Source organism: Zeus faber (assembly GCF_960531495.2).
Source record: "Zeus faber genome assembly, chromosome: 3".
In the NCBI taxonomy this organism is placed as follows: domain Eukaryota; kingdom Metazoa; phylum Chordata; class Actinopteri; order Zeiformes; family Zeidae; genus Zeus; species Zeus faber.
The window spans coordinates 22252643-22269565 of record NC_137190.1 but is presented as its reverse complement, the minus strand read 5'-3'; the positions used below and the strand labels follow the sequence as shown (position 1 = coordinate 22269565).

Genomic DNA, 16923 nt, shown 5'->3' with positions numbered 1-16923 from the left:
GGGTTAAGGCACGACTAATGGCGACTGGACTGAATGCCTTGAGATGTTTGCTGTGTGAAGCTTTGTAGAATAATTACTCGAGCATTCCTAAGGTAGAAATATGTATATTAAGACCCTCCCACACGTCTCACTACTATTAAAAAACAGCCACAGCAGATCACTGCGTCCCACTTGCAAGGTCAAAAAGATTTAACTGCAGCAATCACTCTCATACAATAAAATTGAACGAACCCACATAAACATCACAGAGTTTAATTATGATTTGCCCGCACCAATTGACACTGTTTTCCCCCTAGACACAGTTGTTTTTATCTTGCAAAATCCCCATCACAACTGATCCGAAGTCACTGGTGTTACTGTAAAAAGCATCGCCCCGCATCCATCCGCACACGTCTACCGGTTCACACCTGACTGCTAGATACGACAATTACAGCTGATTTGTATTTGCATATAGACAGCCATTAGAATCCTGTTGCGTACAAAAACCTAATTTGATGGCCAACATTTTTGCTGGGTCGCTCTGGATTGCCGTGCTGTGTCTTTAACGTCTGGTTGTGTTTTACCCAACCTGCTTCTCGGCTTCGTCTCCTGACGGAGCAGCAGCTTTTTAAAATCCCCCAACCGGTAAGAAAAACATCCACCCCCATTGATTTCTTTTTTTTAATGGTCTGTGCATGCTGAGCGCTGCAAATTTAGAAAATTTGCCTTACGTCGCTTGCTTGTCGAAGAACTGGATGAAACAAGGTCTCGGTCACTGAGTCCATTTGGTCCAAACTGTGCCAGAGTGACCCAGGTGAACACGGGGCCCGAGGTAGACGTCTGGGATATCCTGCAGAAGGCTCCGGCCACCGAATACGAGAAGATCGCCTTCCAGTACGGCATCACCGACCTGCGGGGGATGCTGAAGAGACTGAAGAAGATGAAGAAGGAGGAGAAGAAGAGTGCAGGTGCTGCAGAACCCCTACTGGGTTCCAAAATGACACACGGCCTGAATTACAAGAGTGATTTTGCATATATTCAGAATCAGGCTTTATAGTTTGCTGCTATAAACATACAAGGAACTTGACTCTGGTCATACAGCCTATGATTAAAAAAAAATGTAAAGCTCATTTTAAGAAGAAAAAAAAAGCACTAAGTAAGATTTATAATATACAGAATCTAAGAGATTCCAATTTTTTTTGCACTCTTGAATTTATTTTAGAATTTCAAAATTATTTTTTTTATCCCTCTGGTAATAATAAATAAGTTCCTATTCGCACTCTCTATGGTGATTAAGAAGTGTATTGGGCATACACAGTGTGTTTGGTGTGTGTGTGTGTGTGTGTGTGTGTGTGTGTGTGTGTGTGTGTGTGTGTGTGTGTGTGTGTGTGAATATTAGTTCAAAATCTGATTCGTCTATATTGTGCCTATACCTCAGCTTTCCTAAAAAAGCTGGATCCCGCCTACCAAGTGGAGAAGGGGCACAAAATTAAAATCGCCATTGAAGTGGCCAATCCAGACGCAGCGGTGAAATGGCTGAAAAACGGACAGGAAATTCAACCCACAGGAAGGTTTGATCCTCTCTGTCCTTAAAAAACAATTGGCCTGCATGTCACTAACTAAACCGCAGTAATGATGACTAAACAATAATGAAATTATGACTTCTATGATGATCAACATTTTCTTTATTTCTTCTTACCGCCGCTTCCGCTCCGTGATGTGGATGGACTCGCTACATTATCATTTCATTGCATCACCAGCAAGTAAGTGTCCCGAGAGCGGTGAAAAGGTGGCGGTGAGAGTGATAATCATGTTTTATACCATTAGCAGACAATGCAATTTATTTGGAGGATTAACACCTTTGATTGTCCTCTCTCCAGGTACATCTTTGAGAGTACGGGCAACATGCGCTACCTGACCATCAACCACTGCTCCCTGGCCGACGACGCCGCCTACTGCTGCGTGGTGGGGGAGGAGAAGTGCACCACCGAGCTCTTCGTCAAGGGTACCGATAAATCACGCGGCAACATGGAAATCCAAAGAACGCAGAGTTGTTTCTGTCGGTCGAACTGACTATCGTCGCTGCTACTGCATGGCTTTGTCCCCGTGGTTTCCAGAACCTCCCGTGACGATCGTGAAAAACCTGGAGGATCAGATGGTGATGAAGGGCGACCGGGTGGAGCTGGAGTGCGAGGTGTCGGAGGAGGGAGCGCACGTCAAATGGTGAAGGGCGTTTGCGAATAGTCAGACTTTTTATTTTCAAGGTCAGCATCATGTGTTCAACCTTCACATTTTGGGATGCAACTCAGAATTCTGACTTCATACTCAGAAATCTCCGGGTTCTGAGATAAAATTTAGAATTCTGACTATTCGCAGAATCCAGATTTTCTTTTCTCATAATTTTCATAATTTTTTTATAATCTTCTCCAGATTCTGATTTTAGTCTCAGAACACATCAACACAAACACGTTTTCTCAGAATTCTGAAATCAATCTCTGAGCTCAGATGTTTTTGAATTGCTCTAATGCTCTTGTACTGAGAGCTCAAAGGTATTTTCTCTATTAATGTAGAATAACGTTACTATGAGCTTTTATTTTGAGTTGTACATGAATAACTTTAAAGATTTCAACATATTATTGATGAACATGTCTGCCCTGTTGCCAAAAATTTCGGTTGAAATCTGTAAACGTGAGAAGGTTAAAGGTTAAATCTGTTTAAATCGAAATCTGTTTAGGGAAAAAGACGGCGTGGAGCTGACGAGAGATGAGTCGTTTAAATACCGCTTCAAGAAGGACGGCTGCAAACACGTACTGATCATCAATGAGGCCTCGAAGGATGACTGTGGCCACTACAAGGTTAAAACCAACGGGGGCGAGTCGATGGCAGAACTTATGGTGCAGGGTAAGGAGTGAACTGAGAACATAGTTCGTATAAGCATGTCTATATAGAATAAATATTATATCTATAAATAATATAAATAAATAAAATAAAATTAAAATTAAAATTAAATTAAATTAAATTAAATTAAATTAAATTAAATTAAATTAAATTAAATTAAATTAAATTAAATTAAATTAAATTATGTTTTGCTAAGGATTAACGCTCGGTGAGCATCAACAGCATTTTGACAAATGAAGCGAAACATCTAAATCCGCATCCCCTTGCCCTATAAAGAGTTATGTGGCCTTGTCACTCTGCCGACTCTTCTTTCTGTCTAACCTTGGATGTGGCGGCTCTTGCTGTTACTCACATCACTTCGCCAAGGTGACAATGCAGACCTAATTCCACATGCCAGCTAAAGTTAGAAGACATATCCCATATTTTATTTAAAGGGTACAAGTCTGTACCATCGACACTATTTAGCTCTGCTCTTCCTCTCCTCTCATCTCTCTAGTCAAGTGTTTGTTGACCTGCTGGTTATTTACAGTGCTGTGTTGCACTGTGCATATTTGTTTTGTTCAGCAAACAGTATATCACAGAAATGTCTGCATATGTCAAGCAATAGCTAAAAGATCCTCAAATATTTGCTCTTCTTTTTCTAAGTTTTCAAGTTTCATTACTTTGGAATGGTTGCATGGTGCATTTATATGTTCCTTTCAAAACCAGATAGGTTCCTGCCTTTATGATCTCTTCTAAAATCAGTAATCTGTCTTTTATTAAAAACAGTTTTCTGTAATCTCACACTTAGTAATCTCACTGCAATTACTTATGAACCAAATTACCTTAACCTCATTGGAGATCCCATGCGTATCTATAACATAAATTGTATATATATATATATATATATATATATATATATAATTGTATCCATTTTCATATATTATATGAAAATGGACACTAGAGACACGAATGGAGAGATGACTTTGCACTGGATATTACCATGGAAACCTGTGCGTTGATAACAGAGCCAAAAGCAGAATAAATTTTGATGTGGCCTTTACAAGGTGGAGAGGTGTACGTAGCTGTCTTTCTGCTGAAGCGATGGGCAAATTTCACTTTTCCATAATGAGGAAGACATTTTTCCTAATTGCACCTTTAAAGGTCATGCAGATGCATGATACCCGTTAGAGAGTATAGTACACAGAGTGAGTATACTGTATTTATCGTCATTTTAAAATACTTATCATGTATTTCAATTTTTACACAGCTGGAGGATGTTTGTCTAGGTAGGTTTGATTAGGAGTTTCACACTCAAGGCCACAAGTAATCATTTAGGAACAGAGGCCGATTGGGACAGTTCATACTCTGCCCACATGTTTTTTAGCATTTCATCCTTTTGTGACTTGTAGCTAGTAACGGCATAGTCATTGGCCTAATAGAGAATCATCACACACAAACCATACAAGTAGAGCTGCATTATGAGTTTTGGAAATCAATAATTGAATTGTATGTGGAGCGAGCGAGAGAGACAGAGAGAGAGAGAGAGAGAGAGAGAGAGAGAGCGAGAGCGAGAGCCATAACCTCCACTAGGAGTGCCGTGCTCGTTTCCTAGTATAGATCTCTCCATCAACAATGTTTTCCATTTGATTTAATAGAGTGCAGGAGCCCGATCATGGTGACGTTGCTTTTTTTCCTCTTTTTTTATATTCCACTTTTTTTTCCCCCATCGTAAATCTTATTAAGTGTCTGTTGCTAAGATACGCCGCGGCGCAACAATGGCTGGAACCAAAGATAATAAACACTTCTCATTCTTACTTATTACCATATTACCCTCACACAGGAATCCCATTTGGTCTTCATATATACTCCACTAGTGTTATATTACACCGCACATAATCTAGCCCTCCTTCACGCAGTATGAGAAACAGAATGAGGTTTTTTTTTTTATTATTTTGTAATCATCTGCAGCTACTAAAACATTGTTTTGTGGCCGTGCAGAGAAAGAGCTGGAGGTGTACCAGAGCATCGCTGACCTCACCGTGAAGGCGAAGGATGAGGCCGTGTTCAAGTGCGAGGTGTCTGATGAGAACGTGAAGGGAACGTGGTTCAAGAACGGGGTGGAAGTGAAAGCCGACGCCAGGACGCATATTACGCACATCGGCAGGTGTGTATGGTATATATATTTCTGGGGTTGGAAAAAAAAAAAAAATCTAAATTAGTGTAGTTCTATACTTTCTGACACGAGACGCACCACATTTTTCTTAACCTTTTTAAAGGATTCATAAACTGACAATTGATGCTGTCAAGCCTGAGGATGAGGGGGACTACACCTTTGTGCCAGAGGGCTATGCTTTTAACCTCGCCGCCAAACTTAATTTCTTGGGTAAATACATAAAAAAAACACCTAAGCAAGCACCTCAAAATATCATATATGCTGAGTTTGATTGTACTTACTATTAATTATTTTCAATTTCATTTTTTGTTTTCTCTGGAAGAGGTGAAGATCGACTACGTTCCACGTCAAGGTACGTCAAATTTCCGGTTCTGGCGTTGCGCAAGATTCCGCCTCATAGTCAAAATGTTATGTCAGTAGGAAGGAAATTATCGTATTCTTTTTTAATCTATCGGCTGATGTCCATAGATCCTCCAAAGATCCACCTGGACTGCACAGGTCGCACGGCTGAGTCCACCATTGTAGTGGTGGCTGGAAATAAGCTGCGTCTGGACGTCCCCATCACTGGAGACCCTGCTCCAACCGTGGTCTGGACCAAAGGAGAGAAGGTACCAGAGCCGGAGAGGGAGTCTCAAATTGGTTGTATACTGTGGCCCAATTGCCTCTAACACAGTTGTTTTAAAGAGTTACGTAATCTGTATGAAACTCCTATGGTTCCTTGAAGTGACAAAAACCAAAACACATTATATCATAAATGAGCAACGCAAGGTCGGTGAGAAAACAGCTCAGTGGTTTGGTAGGTTAGAGGTACCTGCAACTCCAACTTGGAAAAACAAGTTTTGGGCAATTGGATCTCCAGCAAACATCAACGTGACAGTAGAGTACTAGGCACAACATTACATCCACGCAATCTATGACGAGTGTCTTGTATATTACTCGGCAGCGCCTCATTGGCCAACAAAACTTGAACAAAGCTTGCCAAAACTGCTACTGCTGCCCTTTAAACCACCCTAGCTCCACCTCCATAGATCTGCTTTATGCACATGTTCGGGATGTATGTACTCGTGCTCGAGTATGCATGCATAGTCTTAAGGAGTACATAAGAGCAGGTCTACTGCTGCTCAAAGCAAAGTCATGCATAATGTATGTGAATCAATTAAAGCTTAAAATGTATTGTTGAGAGTGCTTTCGATTCAACAAATGCTGTAGTTCCTCCCCACTAACCCAGCCAGCAGACATACCGTTGTCCGTCTGAACAAGTAGGGTGCCACTAACATCATCATCAACATGGCTGTGAAAGCTGGCGCTTCGGGCATGGGGCAATCCCTTGGCGTTGTCTTTGTCTTTTACCGCTTTGCTCTGCTCAAACGTAGGATAGTTCTGTAAAGCCGGAGGCAGAGGGGAAAGGGAAGCCTGGTATCTCTTGGACCGCGAAGGACGGGGAAGTAAGTGGAGCCAAACGTCCGCAGTCGTCAAGGCCTTGTGCATGTGTCCTCGGGATCTTTCTCTCCGTGCATCTCAGTGGCATCGGGGTTCAAGGAACGGATGTTTCACTTTGAATATCGCTTGAATTTCCTGTTGCTGTATCTTATCAGGCACGGTCTTTGCAATTGACATCCATGTCTTAATTAACGGGATCCATGGACTGTTACACCTTTGTCTTTTATTAATGTTTTGTGTATTACTTTGGCACTAAAATTGATCTGTCAAGCTTATGAAATAGGGAACAAAATATATACAATATGCTGACGATTGCATTCTATATCTATGCACCTTTTACAGCAGTGTGAATGGAAGATAGTTGCAGACATGCATAACTGTGAGCCTCTACATTGGCTTTCATTGTTAATGTTTAGACTTATTGTTAGTGTCGCCTGGATTCATGTTTGTAATATCACAGAGCTCAGTGGAAGGTAAAGGGGGCCACTTTGTCCGTCAGGTCAGGTAAGAGCATGTTCTGAATCAGACAAACCCAGAGGAAAACTCAGAGCTGGAGAGTAAGTAAGTCGTAGCTGCTGGGCCTGTAGTGCTAAGAGTAAAACATTGTGATTAACTCATTTAATAACATTTTCATCCAGTTACATAAATATCAGACCTACTACTTTATACTTCTAAGGTACCCCTATGGCATAATCCATTTGTGTTACTTTAAAAAAAAATTATAACTGTACTATATAGTGTCTTTATTATTTTAGTTGATGAAATGACAGAGTGAAAATTAAAAGTAAGTCAAAGGATTCTTGGTCAAGTTTGTGAAAATGCATCAAAATGATGAATTCATCAATTCGTCGATTGCATTTTAGTCCCCAATCTTAGTTGTATTTTGTCAAGAATTTTTGCTGCTTTTACATTTGTGTCAATGTCTTGGAATTTACGGCACTCGTTCAGTTATGAGTAAATAAATTGTTTAGTTACTCTATACCTGGAATGTTGACATCTTCATCCTCAGATTCACAGTGGAAGTGAAATAGTAGTGTACATACGACCATGTGCTCCTGTTTTATGTGTAGAAGACCCCTTGATACTAACTAACAAACAAGCCATTGATTTTGTGGGAAACAGTGCAAGCTGTAGTATCGATTTTTTTTTTTTCGATTTAAGAGTTACATTAGAGGTTTGCCGGTCGTTGTCAACCAACTGTATCAGCTGAATGAAATATCCAAGTACTGTATAAATGGCATGCGGGTGCGGAAACACTAACTCATGGAGCTGTTGCAGTGTGAAGCACGGCCTAGTGCTCGTCCTGCACGACCACATCTCAAGTCCTACGCCAATTTAACATTTGTGCTTGTCTTGCAGGAAATTGCACATCCATACCATTGTGTGTTTAATGCAAATGTATTTGCAAATTGCCAAGAAGTAGCACAAGGCTAAACAAGATCAGCTCACAAAACTCATGGTGCATTATGAACTGCACCACTGTGTCAATTATTATGAATTGAACAGTTACCTTCTCTACTGTATATCCCATCAATGAATGTGTTATTGGAAATAATCTCCTCTCATTCCATGACGGTCCAGATGGTTACGGAGGGAGATGGAAGGGTCCATGTGGAGAGCTCGATGGGCCACTGTGTCTTCACCATCGAGGGGGCAGAGCGGCAGGACGAAGGCATCTACTCAGTTATTGTTCGCAACCCTGCTGGGGAGGACACCGCAGACATTAACGTGAAAGTAGTCGGTGAGATGTAAATTTGATTAATTTGTATACTAATATACACATTAAAACATTTCTTTTCTGTTTTATTTTTTATGTACATGGTCATGTAATATGAAGTATTTTAATTATAATATTTATACCCTATCCCAGATGTTCCGGATCCACCTCAGGCTCCCAGGATCCTCAGCCTTGGAGAGGACTCCTGCATTGTCCAATGGGATCCTCCCGCTTTCGATGGCGGACAGCCCATCATCGGTAAAACATACAATACAGACCGAGTTTGCGTGGTTCAATAGCTGAGTCATTGCATATTACACACTCACTTTTGAAAGGACTTTCTCAAAGGTCTTGTTTGGACATTTGAATCCCAGAACCCCAGAAGACATTGTGCCACTGACCCCGTGGGAGTCTTGGCCCCCCCGGCTTGAGAAACACTAAGCTCTAACCCTAACATCGAAATAGGAAAAAGTGAAAGAGCATGCACCTGAGAAGAGATTTGTAAAAAAAACAAAAAAAAAACAGTACACAATCAAAATGACACAGAATAATTTTTTTGTGCTCAGGGTATGTGCTGGAGCGGAAGAAGAAGAAGAGCTACAGGTGGATGAGGCTGAACTTCGACCCTTACCCCGAGACCACCCACGAGGCGAAGAGGATGATCGAGGGCGTGGAATACGAGATGCGAGTCTACGCCGTCAATGCTATCGGCATGTCACGCCACAGCCCCGCCTCGCTGCCTTTTGTACCCGTCGGTGAGTGTCCGCCCCGCGGCCTTTCACTTCCCACTCTGCCACATTTGTGCTTTTCAGTCATCGTCAACCCAGGACCCGTTCCCGACACGGATAAGCTCTTTGGCCGAGGATATGTGGACGCCAAAGTCGTTACCTCAAACTGTGGCGTGGGCCTTTCCTCGGGGCTGCAGATCTCACATCAATCATCGAAATCATAAATCATAAGCCGTAAATTATATGATGCTAGCAATTACTGTCACTCCATAAAGCAAAGGCATTGACTGATGGATTGGGTGTGAGGGTGAGGTTAGGGTGTCGTATTTACTATTGTTGTTGTCAGGGGTGGTTGATGTGGAGTAGTAGGGTCAAGCCTGGATTGCCTGACCTGGTGACAGTTTCACTTGAGGGTCAGGCGTGGTTGACCTGTGGTCGGGCTTTTCCTCTCTCAGAGAGATTTAAAGTGCACACAGCAATAACTGTGTTCACATGTTGTCGCCCTTTCTGTTTGTGGGTTTTGTCCATTCCAGATGTAAATGGGGCAAATCCGGAAAGAACTGTGAAGAACCTTTTTTCTTTTTTTTTAAATCACTGCAGTCCAGAAGAAGACTTTACCTCTTGGAGAGCAGTACATATTTGTTATTCATACAATCCAAACAAACTCGTTTTTTTTTTTCTTTTTTACTTCTGAAAGAAATTAACATGAGCAAACACCTGCAAGGTAGATTTCTGCAAACTCTGAAAAATCTGGTAAAATTACGTTTCAGATGAAGACAGCCTAAACTGCTTTATTCTGCATTATGACTTATATACTGTTAAGTAAAATAAACTATATTAGATATTGAATAACAACTGAAATATTTATTTCTCAATTAGTCTGTTCCCCTCAAATATATCCCCAAATCGCAACATTCAGGAAGAGCCTACTGGACACATCTCATGGCCAAACTTGGTCTGCTATGCCACTGTGGGCACCTGTAACAGCTCAGTAACATATGTCTGTTCTGTCCGTTCTGACATGTGGCTCGCATGGCACGTGGGCTAACACGGCCTAAAGCACAGAAGGAGGGAAAAAAAAAAAGAAAAGCAAAGTAGGCGGCCAAAATAAAACAGCCTTCACATTCGAATCCTCAACAGGGTTGACCCGGGCAAGCGGGGTTGAGGTTTGACTTGTTTCACAGTTTACTACTTTTTATTTTTACCTGGGGATGTTAAGTGCAATCATCAACGTATCCGGCGGCCTCGTCTCTCGTAAGACTGATGATTAGGGAAACAATCCGTGGCATCCTTATCTATAAATACTGGCATGTTAGCACTTGGCTCGGCTCGGACCAGCTGTACATGGGACCACATTACTACCGCGGAGGCTGCTCAACAATAATAGCTGCAGCAGAGACAATAGATTGTGAGAAAGAGAGAGAGGCAGGGGGGGCAAAGACAATCGACAACAAAAGGTGTGCGGCAGTAAGAAGAGGGCAAGAACGACCAACAGCTTGAAGCGGTGGTAGGTCTGCCGAACGTTTGACGGGGGAGAATGACGAAGCCAAAGCTCCCAAAGACGGCGGAGAAGAAGGCGGCGGCCGACGACGCTCCGGCGAAGACACAAGATGAAGGTGGAACCAAGGAGCCGGAGATAGAAGCATCCTCACCTCCAGCAGAGGAACTAACCCCAGAGGCTTTAGCGACGGCTGCGGTCCCCAATGGGGAACAGGGAGCCACGGTTGAGAATGGGGCACCGTCAGCAGACGCTGCTCCCCCGGAAGAGGATTTCCCCCGAGCAGAGAACGCTTCCCCAACAGAGGAGCAGGCTGCAGCTCCGGCTGAGGGAGGATCCCCATCAGAGCCCGGTGCAGCTCCTGAACCAGAGCCACAGCCCGTCTGCAGTAGGCTTCTTTGGTTTTTGCTTCTGTAGTGACATGAAGACTTGTAGGATGGGTTGTGTGCCTGATGAAAAGAAAAATGGGGTTCCCATGGTATAGTTTGCCTTTAAGTTTGATGGGGTTTTTTTCTCTTCTAATGTTTGAGATGGTTATGGTTGGTAGTCATTGCTTTGAGTTTACTACTTTGAGCTTACTAGCAGTCACACATTCTTTCCTGTCGTAACAATGTGCACACATGGAAACCCATGACCCCTGACAGACGTGCGCATCATTTACTCCTACGCTTCACCTGTGACATGGAGCCGGGAGCTTAGCGGGGACAAGGCTGGAGGTGAAATCCAACACCAAGTTGTCCCCTTTAGAGTGGGCTTATTACTGGCTGCCTGCATTGACCGCAATGTGCTGTCCTGTCAGCAAGCAATTGGACTAAGCATTTGAAACACTGTTTTAATAAAGGGCGCGGTAAGAGTAGTGGCGTCAGTCATTTTTGGGGGGATATTTAGCAGACCCTCTGCCAATGAAAGACCAGAATATACTACTGTGAGTTTTACTGTAACTACAATATGGGCCAATCCAGACCAGATTCCTGCAGCAGGCCATGATTTTGATTAGCGTAAATAAAACCATTTGTGTGATAATATTGCATGTAAAACTATTTTTGGAAAAACGTAACAGGTTAAAACTGTTTATTTTTGTTTTTATATAATACCAACCAGACCATGACCATACCTAGACATGCAGTTATTTATTTTCTATTTCACAGTAGGTGGAGATATCCAAGGCAGATTCATGTTTTGCTATTTTCAATGATATATAGTGTCAATCAAAAACATCCAAATAATAATAGTAAGTAAAGTTTTTGCTGCAACAATACCATATGTCACCTATACTGCACCGGGCCAAATGAGTGTCCAAAACTTTTGTTGGATGTAGCTTGTCCTTTATGTATGAGAACAAATACACAACATAAATACACAAGTATCAGTTTGCAGTAATGTTGTATTATTAAAAATATTGAAACCTTCCTGGAATTTCCATGGTTTGTCAGTATATACAAGTAATCCCAATATTAATGAGATATTTTGGACTAATATTAATTTGCATTGAATGTATTACTTGACTGTACGTGGTCAACAACATATATAGCTAATATATTATCTAGTAACCTAGATAACCACAGCGATGTTACCATTGCGTCACAGGGTTTGAACATCTGGTGATAGGTCATGCTATTTTTACACCTATCTAAATCAAAATGACCGATTAACTCCACTTATTTATCTTTATTTCAGATTAATCCTCCAACTCATTAAGTGCAACCCACTCATGGTACTAATCTCCTTCCGTACCTCCTCCAGCCCCGACCAGCGAGCCCATTGGACTGTGCGTGGATGACATAAGCGACACTTCCATCTCGCTGAAGTGGAGGGCACCGGAGAGGCTCGGCTCGGCTGAACTGGAAGGTTATGGGGTCGACTACTGCAAGGAAGGAAGTAAGTACTGGGATGAACGCAGGGACCAGCAAAGGGGATAACGTGCATATAATTTCATTTCTACTACATAAGATAGATTTGAAGTATATCCAATGTGAGAATGACCTCACTTGGTACAAACCCCCCTTGCAGTGGAGCGAGCCTTAAAGGATAACTGTAAAGCCCCCAAACAAAATTTTAAACAGTTCAGATAACAGTGAAGAAAGTATGGAAGTAAGGGTCGATTTCTTCTTGAGTCCAGTCCTTTTAAAGATCCCAGGAATGAGTTGGATAAACAACCTTAAATGATCACTTCAGTTTCTTCGGTCTGCATGGGAAATTCAGCTTGCCGCACGACTAAACATAAACAGGAATAGCAAAACATACAGACGGACTAGACAACAACAATTCAACAGAAACAGTTTGAAAGCAATGCCATAAAAAAGTAAACAATAAATAAATATTAGGTAGTAAATACCAAAAATAGCTGGGACTCTAAAAAGAACAAAAAAGTTATATTTGGATAATATGTTATAATAATAATAATAATAATAATAATAATAATAATAATAAAAAACAAGAACAATAATAACAATAATAACATTATTATTGTTAGTAGTATTATTATTATTATTATTATTAATAATAATAATAATAATAATAATAATAATAATAATAATAAAATTAATACATTTACTAACACTAAAATAATAAAATCATTATACAATTATTACATAATTTACACTCTGGTGTAACTTTTTCACATTGGCATTAAAATTGCAGTTTACTATGGCCTCATAGAGGTTTACAAGGATAAAATGTGGGTACACTTATCTGAACTTTAGTTTGCAGCTGCCTTGCAATCTATCTACAGCGGGCTGGAGGATTATCTACTATCCATTAGCACAGAGCACTTATGATAATAGTAGTTTCCCTAGGGTACACCAATCAGTATTTTGGATGATACATACATCTGTTGATGTTGAAAAAAATAACTCATTACTTCCTGTCAAAATTCAATGGGTTCAAATAAACCATACATTTATTGGCTCATATTTTGCAAGTTTATAAATACCCTGCAATATAATGTAAATTTACCACCACATTCGTTGGTATTTTTGATTTTAAATGCACATTTTATTAGATGATAGTGAATCTAATTGTCCCCCGATTTTAGCTGATGAATGGCTGCCAGCCTTCGAGGGTCTGACAGAGCGGACATCCATGGTCATCAAGGACCTTTCCACCGGAGACAAGCTGCAGTTCCGGGTTCGGGCCTTCAACATGGCAGGGCCGAGTGCACCCGCCACACTGGCCCAAGCTGTGACCATCCGGGAGATCATGCGTGGGCATCTATTTTTTTTTTTAATTGATTTTTCCTTTCAGTTTCTATTGATATCACATTCTACTATTCGGGGTCTGTCCCATGCGGCATAAAGCCGATATCCCAAATGTTATTGTGAACTTTATCCGTCTTATTGTTAGTAAATATATTATTCTGTGTTTGTGTGTTTCCTTGCGTTCGTCGTTTCCATGTTTGTCCTGCACAGAGAGGCCAAAGATTTGGGTGCCCAGGTATCTCCGTCAGACTCTGGTCAAGAAAGTTGGAGAAACAGTCAACCTGGTGATTCCTTTCCAGGTGAATTTTGCTTTCAGTCAGTCATTCAATAGGTCAAATTCATACCCCCGAGACGTGTACTGTATGACTGCTCCTCTGTGATTCAGGGTAAGCCCAGGCCCAAGGTGACATGGAGCAGAGGTGGAGAGCCTCTGAAGCCCACAGAGGTCAGTGTGAGGAACAGCGACACCGACTCGATCCTCTTCATCCGCAAGGCTGACAGAAGCCACTCCGGGAGGTACGACCTCCAGGTGCAGATTGAGAATGTGGAGGACACGGCCTGCATCGCCATACAGATTGTGGGTGAGGAAAGCACAGATAACAGGGATAATGGAAAATGGGATTCAAAGAGGTACAAAGACTGACGCACCGACAGTTTTTTTCAAAGTATTGTCTCTTCCCTGCAGACCTCCCAGGACCCCCCATGGCCCTGAAGATCGTAGATGTTTGGGGTTTCAATGTGGCCCTGGAGTGGAAGCCACCTAAAGACAATGGAAACTGTGACATAATTGGCTACACTGTTCAAAAAGCAGAGAAAAAGACCATGGTAAGACCCAATACGGGTTGAGGGAGTCCAATAACACCTTAACTTACAAACCTTACATATGTAACCTTGATAAGTTACATATCCTCATTTGCCAATTCATACCAGATTTATACTATAGAAATCAGTCCTATAGAGCTCATACCATATAGTCCCATCTTGTAGCTCAAAGTGTCCTGGCTCTCGGCCCCTGGGCCAAGCAAAGTTGTTTGTTCCGACTTGACGTCAAACCGCCGCCAAGGTTGCACGCCGTGACGCTGCACAGACTAAAATGAGTAACGTATGAACACTATGTGAGAGAGAGAACGCTGCACAGCCACGGAGGGATATTTTAGCCTCCCTTGTGACAAATAATCGTCGGTGCTGGGAACAGAGCCTCGTTTTGTGGGCCAGGATTGTTGCGTTCTGGGGCTCTTTTGTGAGAGCTCCAACCGGCCCCCTTCTAGTGCTCCAAGGTCCCGGGGCAGGCCCAGGAATGCCCTAATCTTAGCCTTGTAGCCGTGACCCGACGAGGATTGTGTCTAGTGTGACGGAGGTCCATTGTTCCCCTCCTCCTCGACAACAGCCCGGCTTGAGTTTCACTAGAGTCATTATTAGACCGACTTAATTTGTGTAGCATCGCATAATAACAAGTGAAGGGTCAGAGATTATCATGTTACATAGAACAATATCTCTGATGAATGTCAGACATGTCCCGAAGAGCTATATATAAAAGTGTTGGGGCCGGCGGCTTTTTTGGCGCAAATCGACAGTATACTCTTGCATGTGCTCTTAAGTCACACTGTTGAGCGAACATGTGTGGCTCTTGTTTCTAACTTCCTACGTATTTATGATACGATTTATTTTTAGCAACGTGACTTTGTCCCGTTAAATGGAAGATCATGAATGTATTTTAGACATTCATTAATAAATAAAGTGCCACTTGCGGTGCTACTTCATCAATTATTAAGATGAGACTGATGACATAATAAAAACACATGAAACGTATGAAAATAGATGTGTGTAATGTGTTGCATTCTGATTCAGGAGTGGTACACAGTCTTTGAGCAGTACAGGCGTACCCACTGCGTGACCTCTGACCTGATCATGGGAAATGATTACGTTTTCCGGGTCTTTGCCATTAACATGGTTGGCCTCAGCCCCGAACCATGCAACACAAAGGACAGTGCCTACATCCAGAAAACAGGTAGCTGCTCAGCTTGCACAATAATCTATATTGAATATCACACAAATAATCCAACTGAAACCATTTCTATGCTTTATTAATAACCACCTAACAAAGAGAGCGGTAAATCAGACATCAATCTGAGCTTCGTCTTTCCTCAGGTATCGACTACAAGCCTCCAACCTACAATGAGCATGACTTCTCAGAGGCTCCCAAGTTCACTCACCCTCTGGTTAACCGCTCCATCATAGCAGGCTACAACGCCACCCTCAGCTGCTCCGTCAGAGGGATACCAAAGGTAAGTGGAAGACAATGAAGACGCATTGATGTTTGGAGGTGGAGATCTTAATGAGGATCGCTGATGACGTGGTGCCTTTGGAGTCTGCCTTGGGACAATGAGCGCCTCTAGTACTTCCAAAAATTGGATCACTTTAGGCTTATTTCATCAGTCAGCGTCAATGGTTACATATAATTTAATTGAGGCTAACATGCATTCTTTCTGATATAGTTTGAAGCTACTCTAAGGGATTAGAAAACAAAGACAAAGTCTCATCGCCAACGTCACCGCAATTTTTAGTTGATAACCATCAATAGTGGTACAATTGGAGGATAGTCTGAGTCCCTGTGCGACAGTTTGAACACATTTAATCACCTTCTGATGGATTCATTCCTGCCATCATTTTAAAAGTGGGATGGCAACCTACATTGTGAAATACTTTAGCATGATTATCCCCATATTTGTTTGTGTCTGTTATGCACTTTAGGGCTAAATAATACCATAAATGAAAAGACAACCAGACGGCTACTTCAACACAGAAAACAACAATAAACAGTTGAAAAGATAATAATCATGTAAAATGGTGACGTAACTGTGTAATCTGACTTTTCTGTACTTCTTTAGCCCAAAGTCACTTGGTACAAAAACAAAATGGACATCTCAAATGAGGCCAAATACCGAATGTTCAGCAAGCAAGGGGTTCTGACGCTGGAGATCCGTAAGCCCTGTCCGTTCGACGGGGGGGTTTACACCTGCAAAGCGGTCAACGCCAGTGGAGAAGACCTGGTGGAGTGTAAACTGGAAGTTCGCCGTAAGTAGGGAACAGAGACAGGACTTTCAAATGCCCCCCGTCTGCAGCGTCGCCCAGTTCCAGCCTCCTTTTGCGACCCCATTTTACTAACTCTTTTTTTTTTTTGAGCTCACAAAAATCTCGGGGCTCGGGTGCAGCGCCCTGTGGTGCACCTAAACCGGTGTTAACCTGTTTCCCCAGACTGTAGTACAGGTATGATCTGACCCGACCTCAGTTTGTACTCCTTTGACTCAAAT

The 16923-nt window shown here is 42.0% G+C and overlaps 1 protein-coding gene across 1 annotated transcript in view; it reads left to right on the top strand.

Annotated features, from left to right (window-relative positions):
• Positions 1-16923, top strand: part of mybpc3 (myosin binding protein C3) — a 28619-nt gene that overhangs the window by 10282 nt on the left and 1414 nt on the right. Inside the window, exons 9-28 of the mRNA XM_079997001.1 lie at positions 784-947; positions 1418-1550; positions 1860-1984; positions 2097-2202; positions 2714-2880; positions 4858-5023; positions 5136-5242; positions 5355-5384; positions 5501-5640; positions 8054-8213; positions 8343-8447; positions 8756-8944; positions 12159-12293; positions 13450-13617; positions 13823-13911; positions 13998-14193; positions 14298-14437; positions 15461-15620; positions 15761-15897; positions 16501-16687. Of these exons, the coding sequence (XP_079853127.1) occupies positions 784-947; positions 1418-1550; positions 1860-1984; positions 2097-2202; positions 2714-2880; positions 4858-5023; positions 5136-5242; positions 5355-5384; positions 5501-5640; positions 8054-8213; positions 8343-8447; positions 8756-8944; positions 12159-12293; positions 13450-13617; positions 13823-13911; positions 13998-14193; positions 14298-14437; positions 15461-15620; positions 15761-15897; positions 16501-16687 (2804 nt within the window). The remainder of the gene's footprint in view (positions 1-783; positions 948-1417; positions 1551-1859; positions 1985-2096; positions 2203-2713; positions 2881-4857; positions 5024-5135; positions 5243-5354; positions 5385-5500; positions 5641-8053; positions 8214-8342; positions 8448-8755; positions 8945-12158; positions 12294-13449; positions 13618-13822; positions 13912-13997; positions 14194-14297; positions 14438-15460; positions 15621-15760; positions 15898-16500; positions 16688-16923) is intronic.